Source organism: Callithrix jacchus, chromosome 9 (assembly GCF_049354715.1).
Source record: "Callithrix jacchus isolate 240 chromosome 9, calJac240_pri, whole genome shotgun sequence".
Classification (NCBI taxonomy): Eukaryota; Metazoa; Chordata; class Mammalia; order Primates; family Cebidae; genus Callithrix; species Callithrix jacchus.
Genome location: NC_133510.1, coordinates 23,894,388 through 23,919,707, shown reverse-complemented (window position 1 = coordinate 23,919,707; position 25,320 = coordinate 23,894,388). Strand labels below are relative to the sequence as shown.

Genomic DNA, 25,320 nt, shown 5'->3' with positions numbered 1-25,320 from the left:
GGAAGGGAAGGGAAGGGAAGGGAAGGGAAAGGAAGGGAAGGGAAGGGAAGGGAAAAAACTTTCTCATGTGGGTTTTTTTAGGTGATTTGTTGTAGGAGATAAAAATAATGTTATTAACTAACGTTTATGGAATAATTACCATATACCAAATATCTCCTAATGTATTTTTATTATTTAAAAAATTTTTAAATTGATACATCATAATATCAGTTTGGGGGAGTACATGTGATTATTTAATACATTCAAATAATTTGTCAAGAACCAATAAGTATAATTGAGATATTCATCACCTTAAATATTTGTCCTTTTTCTGTTAAAAATTCAAATGATTCTCTTCTGGCTATTTTTAAATCACAACAGATTATTGCAAACTATAGTCACCCTACTCCTCTAATGTATTTTTAAATAATTATTTAATCTTCAATACTACCATATGAAGGGGGCAATATTATCATCCCCCTTTTAATGAAGGTGGAAAACTGAAGCACAGAGAAGTGACTTTTTTAGCTGCCAGACTAGAGTTCAGTATGCAGCCAAACATTCCAGCCTCCATCTATATGAAAAGGGGAAAACAGCCAGTTTAAATTCATTTCTGTTTTTCTAACTCCAGGTGCATATTAAGTGGCTTGTAGTTATTAAAAGCCTCCCTGATTCTAATGGAAATACTCCAAAGTTTCATAAATAAGCTATGTAGGAATGAGGATCCAAATAGGAGGAAATATTCTGTAGTAAATATGAAGGTTTGCTGGGTTTTCTGGGCAGGGAAGAGGTTGTTGTTTTAGTTATAGCAGCAAAAGCATTTGTTGCCATGACTTCAGTCCTCTTTGGATGTTATCCACATCAACTACCAAGTACTTTTCTTCTTTAGGTGCTTCTGGTGGATGGGAAAGGTGTGCCCATCCCCAATAAACTCATCTTCATCTCTGTGAATGAAGCCAATTATCACTTTAATACAACCACCAATGAACAGGGGCTTGTACAGTTTTCAATCGATACTACTAATATCTTGGCCAATAATCTTTTTGTCACGGTAAGTATGGAAAGACAAACCTCTGAGGTCAAAAGGAAATATTAAGAACAGTGACATATTCAGAAGTGAAGAAACACACAGATTGCATTTAAGAGTAAGAAATAAGAACATATATAGCTTTGAGGTTATAAATTTGCAGATAATAGAATTTTATGGAAAATAATTAAGGCATTAGAAAAGACACTACAGGAGAGGCTGAGGCAGGCGGATCACAAGGTCGAGAGATCGAGACCATCCTGGCCAACATGGTGAAATCCCGTCTCTACTAAAAGAATACAAAAATTAGCTGGGCATGGTGGAGCATGCCTGCAGTCCCAGCTACTTGGGAGGCTGAGGCAGGAGAATTGCTTCAACCCGGGAGGTGTATGTTGCAGTGAGCCGAGATCGCGCCACTGCACTTCAGCCTGGTGCCTGGCAACGGAGCGAGACTCTGTCTCAAAAAAAAAAAAGGCACAAAATTGCCTGATCATTTCACTATCATTATCTATAGCTTCAGTAATTTATGTAATTTGTTTTATGTTTTTTTCCATGTGTACTTAGAAATTTTGTAAAGTGATCACACACACACACAATACACATTGTCTAATAATGATGATGGAAACATTTCTATAGCTAAAAAGTTTTCATGCTTGCTATCTCAGACAAAGATGTTATAAAAGACCACAATTCATGGATTTCATGTAGATAAATAACATAAATTATTTCTGTTTCTTAATGTTTACTTGTTAATTCAGTTTAAAAATATGTAATGATGTTTAATGTTTTCTATGTGATAGACACTTGCTTCCCCTAGGATTTAAAAGGTGAATAGTGTCCCTACACTTTAAAATTCCTATTTTCATAGAGTTAACAGATCTGTGAATTATTAGTATGATGTGCTTACATGCAAAAGGTTTTAATTAAAATAGGAACTTTATTATGAGAGCAAATAGAAGAGTCCATAACATATGCCTAGTAAATTTAGGAAAAAATAAGTGCAGTCTGAAGAAAAGCTAAGGAGCAGTTACCATGAGGGAAATGGATAGAACTGTGTGCTAAGCAATACATGCAAAAGACTTAAAGTTTCAGAAACCACATAGGTCTTAAAGGTTGGAAGTCGCAATAATGATAAGAGGCATAAATGCTAATTTACTAACGATTACTATAAACAGTTTTGAAGCCCTTAAGGTAATAGAATGTTATATTAATATAAAACCTAATTTTAATTAAGCCAATTTATGAGGTAATTCTAATACCTGAAAAATCCCATTTCCACTTGTTGGAGTTATTTATCATTCTCACTGGGACATCATTTTTCTTTTAGTTCTGAGGGGCAGAAAGAAAATGTCAAAGTAGTAATGAGTTAGCAGAATCAGGGCAAAAGAGAGAAGTTTGTGGATTATTTCCTTTTATTTGAATGTTGGGAGGCTGAAAATTTATTTATTTCACTGTCAACCAGTCTGAGGGAGTGCCATAGTGTATTTTAGAGTGGAAGACACAGTTTTAACTATTCATTTTGGTGAGAAGCTAAGGCGAAGAATTTCAAGACAATATTCTTACTTTGTTTTGGTGTTTGCTCAGGTTTCCAGTGAGCGTCCCAGCTTTTGTTTTCCCTATTCATGGATAACAGAAGTCCACCAGCATGCTCAGCACACTGCAAGTCATGTTTTCTCCTTAAGTGGGAGTTACGTTGACCTGGAGCCTGTGGCTGGTACTCTGCCCTGTGGCCACACACAGACTATCAGGGCACACTATATGCTGAAGAGACAGGCCGTGCGAGAGCTGTCGGAGTTCAGTTTCCATTATCTGGTAAGAATGAAGCCGTGGAATACAATTGCAGCTTGTCAGTAGGCAAAAGTGATCAATACGCTCAGGAATGTCAAAATAAACGACTTGCACACAGCTATGTTGCGTTCTTGTTGTGCGTCCTTCAATCCGTGAGTTTTCATGAAGTTGATTCTCTCCAGCAGAGACTTGACAACTGAAAGTGAGTCATTTTTTTTTTAAGGAATATACTTTATTAATATACCTCCCAAACAGTAAAATGCCAAAGACTAAAATACTAACATTCAGCTAAATTATAACAACTATTTACAGAGCACTGTCTGTGAGCCACGTGGGGCTGAGCCCAGTTCTCCCCCAGTCACCCACCCAGCCCATCCTCCGAACAGGCTTGGGGCCATTGGCGCATGTGCGATGAGTCGCGGCCGAGGGCGGCACTGGGCAGGAGCCACCATGGCAGCCGAGCGCAAGACAAAGTTGTCCAAGAATCTGCTACGCATGAAGTTTATACAAAGGGGACTGGACTCAGAAACCAAGAAACAACTGGAAGAGGAAGAAAAGAAAATCATTAGTGAAGAGCACTGGTACTTGGATTTGCCAGAGCTTAACGAGAGAGTTTCATAATAGAAGAGCTGAGTTTCTTATTATGTGAAGATCTTCTCTATGGAAGAATGTCATTCAGATGATTTAATCCTGAGGTTGAGAAATTGATGCTTCATGTGAATGCTAAGCACAAAGCAGAAGAAGTTGAAGATGAAGCAGTGGAACCCGATGCGTCAGATAAAGAGATGGCTAGAAGATATGAGACCTTGGTGGGGACAATTGGGAAAAAGTTTGCCAGAAAGAGACCATGCCAATTACGAAGAAGGTGAAAATGAAAACATACAACCGATTAAAGCAAAGAAGATGTTCTTAAAGCCCCAGGATTAAGATGGATGCCTTAAGCCATGGCCCACGGGAGCTTCATGGAAGTCAGCGGTGGATCTGGGGCTCACCACAATGGTGTCTCTGTAGTTATTAATACTGTAATGTTTACTTTGTAAAGAGATGTATCATTTTAGAAACATGCTGTTTTTGAAACAGATGTTGATGGATGTTGTACATCCGTGGCTTAATGATGTTCATTCAGAGTGGATTTTTAGCCCCCTGATCTTCAAATGTACATTGTTAGAGGGCTCCTTCCTGAAGAGTTTTTTGACCTCTGGTTTCTCTTAATACAGTTCTCCAGTCACTGACCTTGAATTGACTCTGTAAACTAATGCCAAAGTTTAAACTGCCCTTTATTATATTTATCAAGAATAAACACGCCTCTCTGGACTTAAGTATTTACATGCTACCAGGTCATTGTCAGTTTATGGTATTATGTTGCTTTATTTAAAGCAATGAATTAATAGAAAAAATTTTTCTGTAATAAAAATCTACTTTGACATGAAAAAAAAAAAAAAAGAAAGTGAGTTATGAGGGGATAGGTTGCTGAGATCTGTGTCCAGCTCAAGAAAAGTTTTTTTACTGTTTTTTCATTTCAGATCATGGCTAAAGGAGGCATAGTCAGATCTGGAACCCACACTCTGCCTGTGGAGTCAGGAGACAGTGAGTATCCTCAGGTTCATCTCTCCCTGCTTCCCTAACACGTCCTTACCCTTCCTTCAGTGACAGTTCACCAATAGGGAAATCATTTCTATCACCTCTTCACAGTAAGGAGGACACACAGGAAAATGCTCTCCTTGTGACTCTTTGGCATTTTAAAATTCAACACTGAACAGGTAAATTTTGTTTTCTACTCTGTATCAGTCACTCTGCAAAAGGACACTATTTTTTCACTTTAGTTTGTTTCTTCTAACAGTAAAATGAAAATCTTTTTAAAATCTAAGCTTACTTCTATTCATCTCCACCCCTAATGAAATGTACATTGATTATGTTAATATTGCAGAGAACAGAGTAATTATCATGGGAATGGGAAGGAAGAAACGTGCTAGATTTTTTTTTTCTGTGCCAGACCATGAGTACATTATACATGAAATTGGATTCCCTTCAAGAATAAAATGGGGACTAAGGAACCAAGAGTATTTTCCACTGTAAGTCAAATAATGTAGAGGTTAAACCACTGAAAAGAGAACCCATGAACATTTTTGTAATTAAGCTAAACTAAGGCAAACATTTTACCAATTTTCACTGCACCCCTGAGCTAAACTTAATAACCATTAGGATTTGCTGCATGCCTATTTTCTCTTTTTGTGTTTTCTCTTCCTGCTAAGCTGGAAAAATAAAATATCCATTTTTAATTTTTATTTTTCAATTTTGAAAACTGAAACAATTTTGAGAAGGTTGAAATATACAAGTTATTAATCAGTACTCTAATAATTAATAATTATTTTAATTAAGCATTAAAGACTGCTGCCAGTTTTGAATATTGGTTTTTCCCGCTTCTAGTGCAGAGACATTTAGATATGGAGACTGGAGCCCAATGTGTAGATTGTTCCCCCTCAATTCTTGTTGAATAATTTTCTTCTAATACTGCTATATGTATCACGTTCACAGCAATAATCGAAGGTTTTAAAATATTTATTTTTTCTTTTCTAATATTTCAACTTTAATTTTCTTCGAAGAGCCTGTGTAAAAATCTCTATATAGTAAAATGAGGAATAGTTATTTAATTATTTACTTTGTGAAGATGCCACATTTTATTGAAAGTAATTGACTCAATTAGAAAAAATTTCTCTATATAGCTAATTACATCAATTGTTTCATCAAAAAACAATGTTAACCACATATTTTAATACTTATTAATTACTGATTTACTTTTCACTGAAGAATTGTTGAAAGCTCTTACACCTCTAAGATACAAGAATTTTGTTCACAATTTGCCTAAATTCAAATTTTTAAAACTTTTCAAATTGTCCAAGTTGAGCTTCCTCATAGTGTTTTCTTTTTACACTATTCTTCATACTACCCAAATTATTATTCCTAAACTATTTGTCTGTTTAATTTTCAGAATTCAGATTTTAAATAATGAAGCCTTCTCAAATTTTACCATTTATTTTTATTTTATTTTTTAATCTTTTATTTTAGGTTTGAAGGATACATGTGCAGGTTTGTTAATGTAGGTAAACTCATGTCACAGGGATTATCGTTCAGATTATTTCATTACCCAGGTTCTAAGCCTAGTACTCAATAGTTATTTTGTCTAATCTTCTTCTTCCACCCACCCTCCACCCTCCAGTAGGCCTCATTGTCTTCTGCTCTCCCTCCTCCCACCTTCCACCCTCAGACAGACCCCACCGTGTGTTGTTCTCCTCTTTGTAGCCATATGTTCTCATCATTTAGTTCCCACTTATAACTGCGAATGTGCAGTATTTGGTTTTCTGTTCCTGCATTATTTTGCTAAGAGTAATAGCTTCTAGCTCCATCTATGTTCCTGCAAAGGACATGATAGTGTACTTTTTTATGGCTGCATAGTTCCATGGTGTATATGTACCACATTTTCTTTATCAAGTCTTCCACTGATGGGCATTTATGTTGATTCCATGTCTTTGCTATTGTGAATAGGGTTGCAATGAACATAAGTGTGCATGTGTCTTTATGACAGAACAATTTCTATTCTTTGGGAATATACCCAGTACTGAAATTCTTGACTCAAATGATAGTTTTGTTTTTAGCTCTTTGAGGAATTGCCACACTGCTTTCCACAATGGCTGAACTAATTTACATTCCCATCAGCAGTGTATAAGCATTCCCCTTTCTCCACAACCTTGGCAATATCTGTTATTTTTTGACTTTTAATGATAGCCATTCTGACTGATGTGAGATGATATGTCATTGTGGTTTTTATTTGCATTTCTCTAATATTCGGTTGTATTTAGCTTTTTTCATTTGCTTGTTGGCCACATGTATATCTTCTTTTGAAAAGTGTTTATTCATGTTGTTCGCCCACTTTTTAATGTGGTGGTTTGTTTTTTCCTTGTAAATTTGTTTAAATTTCATAGATGGTGGATACTAGACCTTTATTGGATGCATAGTTTGCAAGAGTTTTCTCTCATTCTCTAAGTTGTCTGTTTACTCTACGGATAGTTTCTTTGGCTGTGCAAAAGAAGGTCATTAGGTTAATTAGATACCATTTGTCAATTTTTGCTTTTGTCGCAATTGCTTTAAGCCTTTTCTTCATGAAATCTTTTCAGTTCCTATGTCCAGAATGGTATTGTCTAGGTTGTCTTCCAGAGTTTGTATACTTTTTGGGTTTATATTTCAGTCTTTAACCCATCTTGAGTTGATTTTTGTATTGTATAAGGAAGGGGTCCAGTTTCAGTCTTCTGCCTATGACTAGCCAGTTATCTCAGCACCATTTATTGAATAGGGAGTCCTTTCCTTGTGTTTGTCAGGTTTCTTGAAGATCAGATGATTGTAGGTGTGCAATATTATTTCTGGTCTCTGTATTCTGTCCCATTGATCTGTTTGTCTGTTTTTGTACCAGTACCATGCTGTTTTGGTAACTGTAGCCCTTTAGTTTAGTTTGAAGTTGAGTAGCATGATGTATCCTCCTTTGTTCTTTTTGCTTAGGATTGCCTAGGCTATTTGGTCTTTTTCTTAGTTCCATATGAATTTTAAAACAGTTTTTTCTAGGTCTGTGAAGGATGCCATTGGTCATTTGGTAGGAATAGTGTTGAATCTATAAGTTGCTTTGGGCAATATGACCATTTTCATGATACTTATTCTTCCTATCCATGAGCATGGAATATTTTTCCATTCGTTTGTGTCATCTCTGATTTCCTTGAGCAGTGTTTTATAATTCTCATTGTAGAGATCTTTTGCCTCCCTGGTTAGCTGTATTTCTAAGTATTTTATTCTTTTTGTGACAGTTGTAAATGGAATTGCATTCCTGATTTGGCTGTTGGCTTGGCTATTGTTGATACAGGAATGCTAGTAATTTTTGCAAATGATTTTATATCCTGAAATTTTGCTAATGTCACTTCTCAGCTTAAGGAGCTTTTGGGCCAAGACTATAGGGTTTTCTAGATATAGAATCATGTCATCTGCAAACACAGATAGTTTGACTTCATTTCTTTCTATTTGGATGCCCTTTATTTCTTTGTCTTGCCTGATTGCTCTGGCCAGGACTTCCAATACTGTGTTGAATAGAAATGGCGAAAGAGGACATCCTTGTCTTGTGCCAGTTTTTAAGGAGAATGCTTCCAGCTTTTCCCCATTCAGTATGATGTTGACTGTGAGATTGTCATAAGTGGCTCTTATTATTTTGAGATATGTTCTTTCAATAACCATTTTATTGGGAGTTTTTAACATGAAGAGGTGTTGAATTTTACTGAAATCCTTTTCTGCATCTATTGAGGTAACCATAGGTTTTTGTCTTTAGTTCTGTTTCTATGATGAATCGCCTTTATTGATTTGCATATGTTGAATCAACCTTGTATCCCAGGGATGAAGTCTACTTGATCATGGTGGATAAGCTTTTTGATGTGCTGCTGGATTTGGTTTGCAAATATTTTGTTGAGGATTTTTGCATCAGTGTTCATCAAGGATGTTTGGTCAGACTATTTTTTATGTGAATCCCACTTCTCCTCATTGAGAGGACCCCACAACCTGGGACTCCAGCTGCCACCACCCCACCCCCATCAGGGTTTTCAGGCTGGTAGCAACTCAACATTTCCCAGAGACAGAACTCAGAGAAGGAGAGGCTGGCTGCCATTTTTTCTCTCTTGCAGACTCCATTGCTGTAACTTTCAGGCTCTGAAGAGCAAATAGGGATTAGGGTGTGGCATGGATTCCCTGCACAGCACAGCTGACCCACTAGTTCTTTTAGTTGCAATGTAAGGTTGTTAATTTGAGGTCTTTCTTTTTGATGTGAACATTTAGTGCTCTAAGTTTCTCTCTTAACACTGCCTTAGCTGTGTCCCAGAAATCCTGGTATATTGTATCTTTTTGCTCATTAGTTTCAAAAACTTCCTGATTTGTGCCTAAATTTTATTATTTGCCCAAACATCATGCAGGAGCAGGTTGTTTAATTTATATGTAATTGTATGATTTTGAGAGATTTTCTTCATATTGAATTATATTTTAAACATATGGTGATCCAAGAGTGTGGGTTGTATGATTTCACTTTTCTTAATTTGCTGAGGATTGTTTTATGTCTGATTGTGTGATCGATTTTAGAGTAGTGCCATATGCAGTTGAAAATAATGTACTTGCTATTATTTTGGGGTGGATAGTTCTGTAGAGGTCTATCAGATCCATTTTGATCCAGTGCTGAGCTCAGATCCTAAGTGTCTTTGTTAATTTTCTGCCATGATGATCTGTCTATTACTGTCAGTGGAGTGTGGAAGTTTCTCAATATTATTGTGTTGGAGTCTAAGTCTCTTTGAATGTCTCTAAGAACTTGTTTTATGAATCTGGGAGCTCCTGTGTTGGGTGCATATAGATTTTGTTTAGTTAGGTCTTCTTGATGAATGAAACCCTTTACCATTATGCAATTCCCTCCTTTGTCTTTTGTGTGTGTGTGCTTTCTTGGTTTAAAGTCTGTTTTGTCTGAAATTAGTCTTGCAATCCCTGCTTTTTTCTAATTTCCATTTGCTTGGCAGGTTTTTCTCCTTCCCTTTATCTTGAGCTTATGGGTGTCACTGCATGTGAGATGGGTCTCTTAAAGACAGCATACCACTGGGTCTTACTTCTTCCTCCAGCTTGCCACTGTGCCTCTTGAGGCATTTAGTCTGTTTAAATTTGAGGTTAATATTTAGATGTGTGAATTTGAAACTGTCATCACATTGTTAGCTGTCTGTCAACTTGTTTGTGTAGTTGCTCTATAGTGTCACTGGTCTGTGTACTTCAGTGTGTTTTCGTAGTGGCTGGTAATAGTCTCTCCATTTTATATTTAGTGCCTCTTTCTAGAGCTCATAGAAGATGGGTTCAGTGATAACAAATTCCTTCAGCATTTGCTTGTCTGAGAAGGATCTTATTTCTCCTTCACTTATGAAGTTTAGTTCGGCTACATATGAAATTTTTGGTTGACATTTCTTTTCCTTAAGAATATTGGCTGGGCTCAGTGGCTCATGCCTGTAATCCCAGCACTTTGGGTGTTTGAGGTGGGCAGATCATGAGGTCAGGAGAAGGAGACCATCCTGGCCAACATGATGAAACCCCATCTCTACCAATAATACAAAAATTAACTGGGTGTGGTAGTGTGCACCTGTACTCCCAGCTACTCAGGGGGCTGAAGGAGAAGAGCTACTTGAACCTGGGAGGTAGAAGTTACAGTGAGCCGAGATCTTGCCACAGCACTCCAGCCTGGTGACAGAGTAAGACTCCGTCTCAAAAAAAAAAAAAAAAAAAAAAGGCTCCCAATCTTCTATAACTTGTAAGGTGTCTGCTAAGAGCCACACTATTAATCTGATGAGCTTCCCTTTGTAGGTGACTTGTTCTTTCTCTCTGGCTGCCTTTAACACTTTTTTTTTCTTTCATTTCAACCTTGGCGAATGTGATGATTACATGTCTTAGGGATGACCTTCTTGTGAAGTATATTTTGGGGTTCTCTGTATTTCCTGAATTCAAATTTGGCCTCTCTAGTTAGGAGGGGAAGTTTTCATGGATGATATCATAAAATATGTTTTCCAAGTTGCTTTCATTCTGCTTATCTCTTTCAGGGACACCAAGAAGATTAGATTCAGTCTTTTTACAAACATAATCAATCCCACATTTCTCAGAGGTTTTGTTCATTCCTTTTCATTCTTTTTTCTTTATTCTTGTCTGACTGTTGTATTTCCGAAAGTCAATCTTGTAGCTCTGGGATTCTTTCCTCAACTTGATCCATACTGCTGTTAATACTTGTGATTGCATTATGAAATTCTTGTAGAATGTTGTTCAGCTCTGTCAGGTTGGTTATGTTCCTTTCTCTACTGATTATTGTGTCTGTCAGCTCCTGCATCATTTTATTGTGATTCTTAGCTTCTTAGATTGGGTTTCAACATTCTCCTGACTCTCAATGATCTTCATTCCTATCCACATTCTGAATTATATTTCTGTCATTTCAGCCATCTCAGCCCAGTTAAGAACCCTTGCTGGAAAACTAGTGTGATTGTTTGGAGGAAAAAAGATGCTCTGGCTTTCTGAGTTGTCAGAGTTCTTGTGCTGGTTCTTTCTCATCTTCGTGAGTTGATGTTTCTTCAGTCTTAGAAATTGCTGTTGTTTGCCAGGCACAGTGGCCCATGCCTGTAATCCCTGCACTTTGGGAGGTTGAGGTGGGCAGATCATCTGTGGTCGGGAGTTCAAGACCAGCCTGACCAACATGGAGAAACCCCATCTCTACTAAAAATAGAAAATTAGCTGGGTGTGGTAGCTCATGCCTGTAATCCCAGCTACTTGGGAGCCTGAGGCAGGAGAATCATGGAGGCAGAGGCTGTGGTGAGCCGAAATTGTATCATTGCACTCCAGCCTGGGTGACAGAACAAAACTCTGTCTTTAAAAGAAAAAGAAAAAAGAAATTGCTGTTGTTTCAATTTTTTCCTTTTATCTTATTTGATGACCTTGGGGGTTTGATTATGGTATAAGGTGGCTTCAGTTAACTGACTTTGTTACCAGAAGATTCATGGGCAGTAGGGACAGGGAGGGGCAAGCCTTTGCTCGGACTCCTGGATTGAATGCTATAACTCTTAGAAACTGGTATCTGGCTCCAACTTTGTTCTCTGGCTCCTCGAGGTTAGGAACCTGCTGCACTAAAGGGGCCAAGGTACTCCCAGACCACTGATCACAAGACTCCCATGGGTGATGTCAGCCAAAGCACTTTGCAGGACAGTGGCAGTGGGATCAATCCTCATTCACATGTACCAGCAGCAGAGGCAGTGGCAGAGTGGTGGAGTACACCCTCATCAGCTATAGCAGGGTGTTAGCAGGCACCAAGTTTCTGGCCCTCGTGCAGGCATTCACAGCAGTGGTCATGGCAGTATGACTCAGAGGATTGGGGGATCCCCACCAGCAACTGTGCATGCATTTACATTGATGGTGGTGTTAGCATGGGGGTGGGGTGCTGGTGGGTGCAGGACTGTATGAATCTTTTGTGTGCATTCACACTGGCAGCAGTATCTGCATGTGGCTAGGGGTGGGTCTGCGTTTTGTGCCTAGTTTTGCACTGGCAGCCCCAGTGCAGGGGCAGAGTCCTAGCAGAGGTGGGTTGGTGGACTAAGTGCCTGCCAGTGCTCTGATGTCAGTGGCAGTGTGATGGGGTAGGGAGCGATGGAGTGTACTCAGGCTGCCAGCAGTGGCAAGGCAGGGTGCATGCACACATATGTGCTGGGAAATTTTATTATTAAAAGGTTTAATTTCCTATCACTATTCTTTTCAATAAAGTCACCATATTTTTTTTGCTGTCTTTATGACGTTTCAATCTACCCCACCTTACATGTTGAACTCAAGACACAATGATAGAAGGGCTTCCTTCCTTTTAGAAAAGGAACCTATTTCCTTTTTGAGGTTTGAGCTAAATCTTGATCTGTCCATCTGAACAGAAATATGAATGGCATGACACAGCCTTAATGATATATTAAACTTCCTTTCTTCTCAAGCTTAGAGTTTTGACGTATAAATACATAGTGATATAAAATAATAAGTAATGTTAGGCTAACATAAAATTTACATAAAGTTGGGAAAATTCTGTATTCTACATAGAGTTAAAACAGTTTTTAATTGAGAACCACCCATCTCAGGGCTTTAATATCATTATTTTTAAAAAGGAAATTTTGTCTGTGTACAGTGGCTGCTCCCTGTAATCACAGCACTTTGGGAGAATTGCTTGAACTCAGGAGTTTTGGACCAGCCTACGATACATAGCAAGACCCTATCTCTACAAAAATATATAAAAAATTAGCCAAACATGGTGTTGTGCACCTGTAATCCCAGCTACTGGGGAGGCTGAAGCAGTACAATCACATGAACCCAGAATTTCGAGCTATGATTGCACCACTGCATTCCAGCCTGGGAAACAGAGCAAGACCCTGTCTCAAAAAAATTGCATTTATGTGTACAACATAACATTATGGGACACATATAGATAGTAAAATGGCCACTACAGTGATGTAAAGTAACATGGCCATCATCTCACCTACTTACTCATTTGTGTTTGTGCATGTGTCAAGAACAGCTAAAATGTACTCATTTAGCAGAAATCTAAAATATACTACCATTTTATTAACTACAGTCTTCATGTTATGTATTAGATAGCTAGCCTTGTTTATCCTGATATTATATTACACTTTGTAAAACATTTCTAAGGATATTAGACTTAATTTTTAACACATACGGTCAAGAAAAAATAAAATCAATTATAGTTCTTCTACAGTTATGATTGTCCTTGTCCTACATTACTATTTTGAGTTTCAACAATGTCTAGAGACTCTGTTACCATATGTATTGTCTAACTTCACCAAAAATAAGTTACTGGAAAACAACTTGGAAGCACAGAAATTTAAAGCAATATAGCTGAGAATCTGGGACAGGAGAGATGTATAGGAAAGGAAGATGCACAACCAACACCAGCTGGTATCTGTCTTCTCTTTATGTACCAACATCCCAGAACCTTTGCTGTCCTTAAGTCTCTTGTGGTTGTATAATTACCATTATTCAACTAAATGTGGGACATCTACTCAAGTTACCAGTGGACTGTTCAGAAAATGGAACTTTTGTTGTTACCCTTTTGTAACTACGTGATGGCCCATTAGCCTGCTTTAAAATGTAATGTATTTTCTGAAGTGTTTTCTGGTACCATTTAATACTTTCAGTAGAAATATACTAATGTACTTATAAGAGTTTAACACTGCAATGAAAACTCTAAAAGTTAAATATTCTTTTAGGAAGTTCAACTAGTATGAACTTTTTTTTTTTTTTACATACGGAGCTTCTTAAAAGTCATATATTATAAAATAAACTCATAATATCTTACAAATTATACCTCTATATTTAAATTGAGAATCACCTCTAGTCTGAAATGTAAATAAAATAGTCACATATATATGCATAAAATTTGGAGCTACTGATATTTAATTGATTAAGGCAACAGTTAAGTGGAATATCAGATTAAAAAAATATGAGTGAAAGGAACTTTGTTAACTTATGCTACAAGTGAAGTTCTGAAGGGATACATTGGCCTACTAATTTCACCACATAACTAAATGCACATAAAGAAACTAAGCCATTGAACGAATGGACATAGTCTAAACTGGGTAAGACCAAGGAATAGCGTCCTGACTTATCACCGTTTTGTCTCATTCTCTCCATGTTCCAGTGAAAGGCACTTTTGCCTTATCCTTCCCTGTGGAGTCAGACATTGCTCCCATTGCACGAATGTTCCTCTTTGCCATTTTACCAGATGGAGAAGTTGTTGGAGACTCTGAAAAGTTTGAGATTGAAAACTGTCTAGCCAACAAGGTGAGTGATTTCACATAAAATTCAAAGAACACAAATAAATGATAGTGTAATCTAGATACTGCCATCTATTTCACCCCAGAGAAAACTGAGTTCAGAAAAGTAAAATGGGTTGCCCAACAGTTCCCAACAAGTTTATGTAAGACCCACATTTGTATGCATCTAGTACAGCACTTTTTCCATTACACAAAGCTGCTACCAAATAAAATATAATCAATGTTGTGTTAATGATGGTCTTCTCTGCTGATTCAATTGTGTGAGTATGTAAAATGCTAAGACTCAAAAGTTCCCAAATCCTGAAGAATAAGTACAAATACCTAGAATTACCTTATCATGTATCAGAGATAAAGATGGCCAGTGGGGCGCGGTGACTCATGCCTGTAATCCCAGCACTTTGGGAAGCTAAGGCGGGTGGATCACTAGGTCAGGAGTTCGAGACAACTCTGGCCAACATGGAGAAGCCCCATCTCTACTAAAAATACAAAAAAGAGCTGGATGTGGTGGCATGCACCTGTAATCCCAGCAACTCAGGAGGCTAAGGCAGGAGAATTGCTTGAACCTGGGGGGCGGAGGTTGCAGTGTGCCAAGATCATGCCATTGCACTCTGGCCTGGGTGATAGAGCAAGACTCTGTCACAAAACAAAACAAAACAAAAGATGGCCATCTAAAAGTTAAACAAGGTATCTATCCTTATTCTGCCTCAGTTGTCTCAATAGGACAAGACTAAGCTACTAAGAAGCCTTTGCAATATAGTGAAGGAAAGATGTAAAAACAGATTTCTCACTGAAATTAACAACATAGTTGTATCAACTGAATATAAGGATGACTTAGGAAATGCAGGTGACTGCAAGATCACAAAAGTAGGGAAAACACTGGCTGACTTTTCCTTCATTTTCCACAGGTGGACTTGACCTTCAGCCCAGCACAAAGTCTCCCAGCCTCACATGCCCACCTGCGAGTGGCAGCTGCTCCGCAGTCTCTCTGTGCCCTTCGTGCTGTGGACCAAAGTGTGCTGCTCATGAAGCCTGAGGCTGAACTCTCCAGGTCCTCAGTGAGTTTCCAGCAGCCTCAGGGACCAGGAAGGGCCATTCCAGGGGCTCAGAGCAAGATGCCTCTATTGAGAGTAAAATGTAGCCATAAAAATACTTACCATTTGTCTAGTCCCTGATAGTTTCTCATGCTGTCTTGTAGGTTTTCTCACTTAATCTGCCCAACATTCTGGAGAGTATTAGTCCCAGTTTAAGATGAGAAAGTGGATTCAGAATAGTTGAGAGATTAGTTCAAGACTGAGTGACATAAGCTGAGATGTGATTCTGAAACTCTGCCTGCCAGTTTTGATTCCTTCTGTGACACAACTTCTATTTCTATAAAGAATCAAATCCCAACCTCAGTAATTAATGTCTTACAATAATCTTAATGAAACTACATTTGTTAAAATTCCACACTTATGTGATAGTCTTGTTTAAAACAGTGAGTAAATTAATGTATTGCCAAAGTATTAGATAATTTGGACCCTGTCTCGGGGGGTCACTTTTGGTCACTGGAGTAGGTAAGCTTGTTATAAAATTAATACCCGCAAACATAAGGGAAGTTATGTACCTTTTAACACATCTAACTGTTTATGTCTCGTGAGTTGTTGGGATCTGTGAAAGTGATAATAAGTGATTTGAACATTATTTTCTATTTTTTCAAAAAAGACCTACTACACCTTTGTTAGCAAACTTGATTCACAGACTAAAATTTTAATTCTCTGCTATTTACTACAGTTATATTAATTCATGGGGGTAACATCTGGCATGTCATGATGATTTATTAATTTTATTATTTCAAGCTTACTACATGCCAGATCTGTTGTAGAAGCTGAGGAAACAGAAGGAAACATACCACGGACTTGTCCTTATAGTCAATTAAACAAAAGCTATACGTGACTCAGCGAAATAAAAGGTGAACATTGGTTAATAAGTGCCATTTGGAGAAAATACTATCTAATATGGGATTTCTGAAGAACAATTATCAGAAGGAAGGGAAAAGCTCAGAACCTACTTGTCTAACCTATTTAAAACTAGATTACTCATATTTGAAATTCTTTTAACATAATACAAGAAAAAATGAGGTTGTTACGATTTGATCATTGACAAAAAGTTATGAGAAATTTTATAGCTTTAACTGCCTCATGAATCATTTAAAAGGATCAATCAATGTATCCATTTGGTATGTATTATTGATTTTCAATGTTGGTTGACAAATTAGAAATATGAAAGTTTCTTTTGTTTGTTCTAGTTTCTACTTCATGTCTATTAAAATTTTAAACTCTGAGATAGGCTTGGCATGGTAGCTCATGCCTATAATCCCACCACTCTAGGAGGCCGAGGCATGTGAATCACAGGGTCAGGAATTCAAGACCACCCTGACCAAGATGGTGAAACCCGTCTCTACTAAAAATACAAAAATTAGCCAGCTGCAGAGGCAGGTGCCTGTAATCCCGGCTACTCAGGAGGCTGAGGCAGAAGAACTGCTGGAACCTGGGTGGCAGAGGTTGCAGTGAGCCAAGATAGCACCACTGCACTCCAGCCTGGGCAATAAAGTGAGACCCCCATCTCAAAAATAATAATAGTAATAATAATAACTGTGAGATAACTATAGCCGAGACCCCTGTCCTATTATTACTTATCAAAATTAACATTCTTGAGGTTGGAGCATACCCACTAGTGCCCCTTATCTGCAGGGGTATGTCCCAAGGCCTCCAGTGGATGTCTGAAACTGTGGATAGCACTGAACCCAATGCCATCAACCAGAACACGTTTCTGTTCCTGTCTTCCACCCACAAATTTAATGCCTTTTCCATCTTAACGAAGCACTTATCGCATGCTTTAGCCATAATTTTTGTAGTTTGAGATGTGACAGCAAAACTAACATGAATTTCTTTTTCCTTCTTCACAATTTCATGGATAGAAGACTTGTTCTTGCCATAGATCTTAGCAATCTCAGCATACATTTTCTTTTCTTTCCTTATCAAATGGAGAACTTTCACCTTTTCTCATAAAGGAAGTACTTTCCGGCTTCTCTTTCACCTCTGAATTGCCAGCATCAGTACTCTGGACCAATGGGGCCATTACAAAGTAAAATAAGGGTAACTTGATACTGTGACACTGTGATACTCTGACACTCAATCTTATAACTGAGAAGACTAGGTGACTAAAGGGCAGGGAATAACTATAGTGTGGATCCACCGGAAAAAGGGAGAATTCACATCCTGAGCAGGATGAAGCAGGATGGTGGGAGATTTCATCATGCTGCTCAGAATGACAGCAATTTAAAACTTGTGAACTGTTTATTTCTGAATTTTCCATTTAGTATTTTTGGATCACAGTTGACCACAGACAGTGGAAATCCTGGAAACCAAAACCACAGATCAGGGGGACTCCTATAATCAAAGTTTTTCTCAATCTTAATTCATATTTTATTAATAGGTCAAAATATCTCCTCATAGCGTAATAACTATTATGCAAGAGACAATGACTACGTTTCTGTATTTTAGTTAGAGAAAACAACTTCAAGAAGTTAACCTGAAACAAGAAAACTTTCTGAGTGCTTTCTTTGGAAACATGCCTGATATTATTACACTCTGTATTGACAACAGTCTATTCTAAGCTATTAATTACAGCATAGAGTAAAGGAGTTTAGTCTGCCTCTCAACAGTTGACGTCCGTCTTACTCTGTTTAGTCATATACGTTTAATAGTCGCTTCAGTAAGGGCTGGTAAGCTTGGAATGTTGTGGAGGTGGGAAGGAATTATGAACATAACTGGAGATTTTAGACGATAACGTTATAAAAACCTTTAGGCCTTTGGGAGGCCAAAGAGGGTGGATCACGAGGTCAAGAGATCGAGATCATCCTGGTCAACATGGTGAAACCCCGTCTCTAATAGAAATGCAAAAAAATTAGCTGGGCACAGTGGCGCGTGCCTATAATCCCAGCTACTCAGGAGGCTGAGGCAGGAGAATTGCCTGAATCCAGGAGGCAGAGGTTGTGGTGAGCCGAGATCGCACCATTGCACTCCAGCCTGGGTAACAAGAGCGAAACTCCGTCTCAAAAAAAAAAAAAACCTTTAGGCTTGGTTGCTTTGAATAACAACAGAATTCATTAGTTCACCCAATATAAATAATAGATGCTCATTTACATACCTGTTTAATTCTACTCAAAAACAAAGGTACATAAAGAAGTAGAAAGGGTTTTGTGTTAGCTGTCCACCGCTGCTTAACAATTTTCTTCAAAACCTAGTGGCTTAAAACAATCAACATTTCTTTCTTTTTTTTTTTCTAGTTTAATGTTAGCATTTATTTTTAAAATACACAAAATAGAAATTTTTACATCAAAGTGTGATAACCTCACTTACGCATTGTTCCTTACTTACCTGGTTTTGTTTACGTCTTTCTGCAAACATTAAGAGGAGATGAATTTGATTCTAATTTTTTTTTTTGCTATGGTTCGTGCAAATAGCTGAGACTGCTACATAAAGTAGGTTGTTGTCAAAGGTAAAGTGGCCACAGAATCCCAACAGTAGAGCAATTCAGTTTGGTCTAATGAAATAGGCGGAGGTCTCAGCAGGTAGATAATCCAAGACTAAATATTGTCTTCTAGGCATTTTAAAAATTAAAAACTTTTGAGGTTTTCTTAATGTTGTAAACATAACTTAGACTTTGTTGGCATTAAGTTTACCAAAAAAAAAAAAAAAATCTTAAACCATGGTTTTTATCATCCTGCCCATGTCAGTATACACTCTCTTTATTATGAGAATGAAAGCAAATAACAAGCAAAATATAAGCAGATCACGGTGTGGTTCTCCCGGCCAGAGTCAGAGCAGGCCCGCCAGCACCACCTGCAGTCCTATGAGTTCATGCAGAAGCATGCGGAGGAGGCCCGGGTCCACCTGCATTGCTGTGACCTGAAAGCCGCTCTGAGCACGAGCGCCAGTACCTGTTATGGCCAGGTTCGAGCGGGGTGGAAAACACAGAGCTTGTCAAGACACCCAGTGAGTACCTGTTGATGCTGATGCCGCCCAGCCAGGAGGAGGAGAAAGACAAGCTTGTGGCCCCCAGCAACGTCCTGTCCTTGGCCCAGCTGCGCACGCTGCCCCTGGCCAATCAGATCAAGATCCTGATGAAGAACGTGAAGGTCATGCCTATAGCCAACTTGATGAGCCTCCTGGGCCCGTCCATCGATTCCGTGGCTGTTCTGCGGGGCATCCAGAAGGTGGCGATGTTGGTCCAACATCAAGGTGGTGAAGAGTTACATCCTGTAACCCAAGGACTCATCCAGCCCTCACAGCGGCGTGCCCGCGGAGGTGCTCTGCAGGGGCCGAGACTTCCTTATGTGGAAGGTCACGCAGAGCCGCTGGGTGGTTAGGAAGGAGATGGCAACAGTGACCAAACTCTGCGCCGAGGACGTGAAAGACTTCCTGGAGCACGTGGCTTTGGTGAGGATCAACAAAGGTTGGGAGTTCATTCTGCCTTATGACGGGGAGTTCATCAAAAAGCACCCGGATGTGGTCCAGCGCCAGCACACGCTGTGGACGGGCATCCAGGCCAAACTGGAAAAGGTCTACAATCTTGTAAAGGAAACCATGCCAAAGAAGCCGGATGCACAATCAGGGCCTGTCGGGCTGGTCTCTGGGGACCAGTGGATCCAAGTAGCCAAAACCAAGGCCCAGCAGAACCACGCGTTGCTAGAGCAGGAGCTGCAGCGGCGGAAGGAGCAGCTGCGGGCGCCTGCGGTCCCGCCCGCTGTGCGGATCAAGGAGGAGCCAGTGAGCGAGGAGGGCGAGGGCGACGACGACCGGGAGGAGCCCACGGACACTTCCCCCAGCGGAGGCCTCCACAGCAGGCTGGCCAAGGGGCTGCCTCCTGGGAGGGCTGCGGGCACGGACAGCTTCAACGTGCATCCGCCCCCAGGCTGTGATAGCACCCCAGTGGCCCGGGACCTGAGGGCCTTTGTGGAGACCGCCTTTCAGAGACAGTTTGTGCTCACGCTGAGCGAACTCAAGCGCCTCTTCAACCGGCATTTGGCCAGCCTGGCCCCTGGCCACACGCTCTTCAGCGGCATCTCAGACCGCATCCTGCAGGACTCTGTGCTGGCCGCTGGTTGGAAGCAGATACTGGTGCCTTTTCCCCCACAGACTGCTGCTTCCCCGATGAGCAGAAAGTGTTTGCCCTCTGGGAGTCTGAAGATATGAGCGATCAGCATTGACAGGTTTTGCTTGAAATTTTTTCCAAAAATTACCGAGTACGCCGAAACATGACCCAGTCTCGGTTGACTTAAGAGTGTGTAGAAGATCTCAGTAAACAGGAGGTAGATAAAGTACTGAGTGCTGTGTAAGCTATGGTGGCATGTGGTACCTTAAAGGGACAGTACAGTCTTGACAGTAGTAGCAAACAACTAACGCAGGCAATCCAAGCCCAAGGACTAAGGGCAGAACCAGAAGTAGAGCCTCGACTTGCTTCAGACGACAGAGCAAGAGGAACTGACCATCTCATGGTGCAGTGGACAGAAGGGATCATCCTCAGCCAGTGGTAGTCTCAGCCAGAAGAGACCAGCTGGGACCTTCTTTGCAGTACAATTTGAAACAATCAACATTTCTTATCATATGCAGCTTCTGTGAGTCAGGAATTCAGAGCAGCTTAGCTAGGTGAGTCTAGCCTGTCATCTGCAGTGACTGTGATTAACATGGTGGTCAGAGCTTCAGTCACCTGACAGCTTGACAGCTTGGAAGATCTGCTTCCAAGACAGGTTTCTCGAATGCTATTGTCAGGAGGGCTCAGTTCCTCACCACACAGACATCCTAGAGCTGCCGGTGTCCTCATAACATGGCGGCTGATTTTCTCCAGAGCATGTGATCCAAGAGAGCCAATGTGTTCCCAGAGTGCTAAAGTTGTAATATCTTCTATGACCTAAGCTTGAAAGTCATGTCTCCACATTTCCACAATACCCCATTGGCTATAGTGGTCTACCTTATTCATTGTGGCATGAATAATATTAGGGCATGAATACCAGGAGGCAGAGATTGTTGTGGGCAATTTTGGAAGCTGTCTCCACAGCCTGACCTCTGACCCCTAGAAATTTATGAGCTCCCACATGTAAAATATACTCAGTCCTCTCTCTGAGGTCCCAAAAATTCTCGTTATAAAATACTAACAGCTCACAGGCTAAATATCATTTAAATCAGGTCCAAGTACACATAAGACCCCTCAGATATGATTCCTCAGGTACAATAATACATCTAGACACAAAGGCATTGAACTGATGTGTACTCAAGTTATTTGGCCTTATACAACATACAGTGGTGGAACTGGTATAGAACAATCACTATTGACACTCCTGCTCAAAAAGGGGGAAACAAGGGGCCCTTAGGGGTTACTGGTCCATAGTTACTCTGACGTCAAGCCAGGCAAATGGAAGTTCTCTGATTCTGACTCAATCTTAAATCAGTCCAGGGATAAATATTCAGGCCTCTGGCCCTGCCCTGTGGATTTTTGATTCTGTTGAGTCACCTTTTCCATAAAAAGTACCTTGCGTTTGCAATTGCATAGACATTGGTCTATCCAATATACATGATATAAGTTCACTTATGTGCCTATGTGATTCCTTTATTTTTATTTTGAATATGGACTACATGTTATTTATTTATTTATTTATTCAACTTTTATTTTAACTTCAGAGGTACAACAAACACATCTGGGTATTAAGCCAAGCACCTATTAGCTATTCTTCTTGATGCTCTCCCTTGCCACACCCTTCCCTCTGACAGGCCCTAATAAGTGTTGTTCTCCCCATGTGTTCTCATTATTCACCTCCCACTGATAAGTGAGAACATGCAGTGTTTGGTTTTCTGTTTCTGTGTTAGTTTGCTGAGAATAATGGTTTTCAGCTCTATCCATGTCCCTGCAAAGGACATGAACTCATTCCTTTTTATGGCTGCATAGTATTCCATTGTGTATATGTACCACATTTTCTTTATCTAGTCTACCACTGATGGGCATTTAGATAGATTCCATGCCTTTGCTATCATGAATAGTGCTGCAGTGAACATATGCCTGCATGTATCTTTACAACAGAATGATTTATATTCCTTTGGGTATACATGCAGCAATGCAATTGCTGAGTCAAATGGTATTTTCCCCTCTAGGTCTTTGAAGAATTACCACACTTTCTTCCACAATGGTTGAACTAATTTATACTCCAACCAACATTTAAAAAGCGTTCCTTTTTCTCCAAACCTCACCAGAACCTGCTGTTTTTTGACTTTTTAGTAGCAGCCATTCTGATTGGTGTGAGATGGTATCTCATTGTGGTTTTGATTCACATTTCTCTAATGAGAAATTAGAGAAATAATGATGCTGAGAGTTTTTTTCATACATTTGTTAGCTGTATGTATGTCTTGTTTTCAGAAGTGTCTGTTCATGTCCTCTGCCAACTTTTAGATGAGATCTTACTTCTTATAAATTTGTTTAAGTGCCTTGTAGACTCTGGATATCAGGCCTTTCTCAGCTTAACAGACTGCGAACATTGTCTCTCATTCTTTAAGTTGTCTGTTCACTCTGATGATAGTTTCTTTTGCTGTGCAGAGCTCTTTAATTAGATCCCATTTGTAAATATTTGCTTTTGTTTCAGTTACTTTTGGCATTTTCACCATGAAATCTTTGCCTGTGCCTATCTCCTGAATAGTGTTGCCTGGATTTTCTTCCAGGGTCTTTATAGTTTGGGGTTTCACATTTAAGTCTTTAGTTCATTGAGTTAATTTTTGTATATGGCATAATGAAGGGGTCCTGTTTCAATTTTCTGCATATGGCTAGCCAGCACTCCCAATGCCATATATTGAATAGGGAATCCTTTCCCCATTGCTTGGTTTTGTCAAGTTTGTCAAAGATCAGATGGCTGTAGGTGTGCGGTTTTATTTCTGAGTTCTCTATTTGGCACTATTGGTGTATGTGACTGTTCTTGTACTGGTATCATCCTGTTTTGGTTACTGTAGCCTTGTAATAGAGTTTGAAGTTAGGTAACATGTTGCTTCTAGCTTTGCTCTTCTTGCTAGAATTGTCTTGGCTATTCAGGCTCATTTTGGTTTGATATGAATTTTAAAATAGACTTTTCTAATTCTGTGAAGAATGTTAATGATAGTTTAATGAAAATAGCATTGAATCTATAAGATACTTTAGGCTGCATGGCCATTGTCATTACATTGATTCTTCTCATCCATGAGCATGGAATGTTTCTCTATTTGTTTGTGTCTCTCTGATTTCCTTGAGAAGTGGTTGGTGTGAGATGGTATCTCATTGTGGTTTTGATTCACTTCCCTTGTTAGCTGTATTTGTAGGTATTGTATAGTTTTGTAGCAATTGTGAATGGGAGTTCATTCATGATTTGGATCTCTGCTTGCCTGTTGTTGGTGTATAGGAATGCTTGTGATTTTTGCACATTGATTTTGTATCCTGAGACTTTGCTGAAGTTGCTTATCAGCTTTAGAATCTTTTGGACTGAGATAATAAGGTTTTCTAGATATAAAATCATGTCATCTGCAAATAAAGATAATTTGACTTTCTCTCTTCCTGTTCGAATACACTTCGTTTCTTTCTCTTCCCTGGTTGCCCTGGCCAGAAATTCCACTTCCATGTTGAATGGGTGTGGTGAGAGAGGGCATCTCTCTCTTTTGCTGGTTTCCAAGGGAAATGCTCCCAGCTTTTGTCCATTCAGTATGATATTTGTGTTTGTCATATATGGCTTTTATGTGTGTTTGTCATATATGGCTCTTATGAGGTATGTTTCCTCAATACCTAGTTTATTGAGAATTTTTAACAAAAAGGGATGTTGAATTTTATCAAAGACCTTTTCTGCATATATTGAGAAGTCTTGTGATTTTTGCCTTTAGTTCTGTTTATGGAATGAATTGCATTTATTGATTTGTGTATGTTGAGCCAAGCTTGCATCCCAGGGATGAAGCGTACTTGGTTGTGGTAGATAAGCTTTTGGTGTGCTGCTGGATTTGATTTGCAAGTATTTCATTGAGGATGTTTGCATCGAAATTCACTGGGGATAGTGGTGTGAAGCTTTCTTTTTTTTGTTGTGTCTCTGCCAGGTTTTGGTATCAAGATGATGGTGGTCTCGAAAGTTAGGAGGAGTCCTTCCTTTTCAATTTTTGGAATAGTTTTAGTAGAATGGTACCAGCTCCTCTTTCTACCTCTGGTAGAATTCAGCTGTGAATCCATCTGGTCCTGGGCTATTTTTGGTTGGTAGATTATTTATTACTGCCTCAATTTCAGAACTTGTTATTGGTCTATTCAAAGATTCAATTTCTTCCTGGTTCAGTCTTGAGAGGCTGTATGTGTCCAGTAATTTATAAACTTCTTCTAGATTTTCTAGTTTATGTACACAGAGGTGTTTATAGTATTCTCTGATAGTTGTTCTTATTTCTGTGAGTTCAGTGGTGATATCCCCCTGTCATTTCTGATTGTATATACTTGATTCTTCTCTTTTTTTGCTTCTTTATTAGTTCAGCTAGCAGTCTATTTTATTTTATTTTCAAAAAAGGAGCTCCTGGATTCATCGGGATTTTTTTTTTTTGAGGTTTTTTTATGTCTCTATCTACCTCAGTTCCGCTCTGATATTTGTTATTTCTTGTCTTCTGCTAGCTTTGGGTTTGTTTGCTCTTGGTTCTCTAGTTCTTCTAGTTGAGATGTTAGGTTATTGATTTGAGATCTTTCTAGCTTTCTGATGCAGGCATTTAGTGCTATCAATTTCCCACTTTACACTGTTTTAGCTGCATCCACAGATTCCTGTACATTGTCTCTTTGTTCTCATTAGTTTCAAATAACTTCTTGATTTCTGCCTTAATTTCATTGTTTACTCAAGAGTCACTCAGAATTAGGTTATTCAACTTCCATGTAGTTGTGTGGTTTTTAGTGAATTTCTTAATCTCAAGTTCTCATTAGATTGCACTATTGTCAGAAAGACTGCTATAATTTCAGTTCTTTTGCATTTGCTGAGGAGTGTTTTACTTCCAATTATGTGATCAGTTTTTGAGTAAATGCCATGTGACAATAAGAAGAATGTATATTTTGTTG

The 25,320-nt window shown here is 39.1% G+C and overlaps 1 protein-coding gene and 2 pseudogenes across 3 annotated transcripts in view; all 3 read left to right on the top strand.

Moving 5' to 3' along the window:
* The window catches only part of PZP (PZP alpha-2-macroglobulin like), a 71,814-nt gene that overhangs the window by 14,444 nt on the left and 32,050 nt on the right, over nucleotides 1-25,320 (top strand). For all 3 annotated transcript variants that reach the window (XM_002752326.7, XM_009003572.5, XM_017975946.4), the window contains exons 11-15: nucleotides 869-1,030; nucleotides 2,591-2,818; nucleotides 4,318-4,381; nucleotides 14,067-14,209; nucleotides 15,108-15,257. In XM_002752326.7, the coding sequence (XP_002752372.4) occupies nucleotides 869-1,030; nucleotides 2,591-2,818; nucleotides 4,318-4,381; nucleotides 14,067-14,209; nucleotides 15,108-15,257 (747 nt within the window). The remainder of the gene's footprint in view (nucleotides 1-868; nucleotides 1,031-2,590; nucleotides 2,819-4,317; nucleotides 4,382-14,066; nucleotides 14,210-15,107; nucleotides 15,258-25,320) is intronic.
* On the top strand, nucleotides 3,132-3,789 carry LOC103795178 (M-phase phosphoprotein 6 pseudogene; annotated as a pseudogene).
* On the top strand, nucleotides 17,310-20,759 carry LOC103795182 (DNA-directed RNA polymerase III subunit RPC5 pseudogene; annotated as a pseudogene).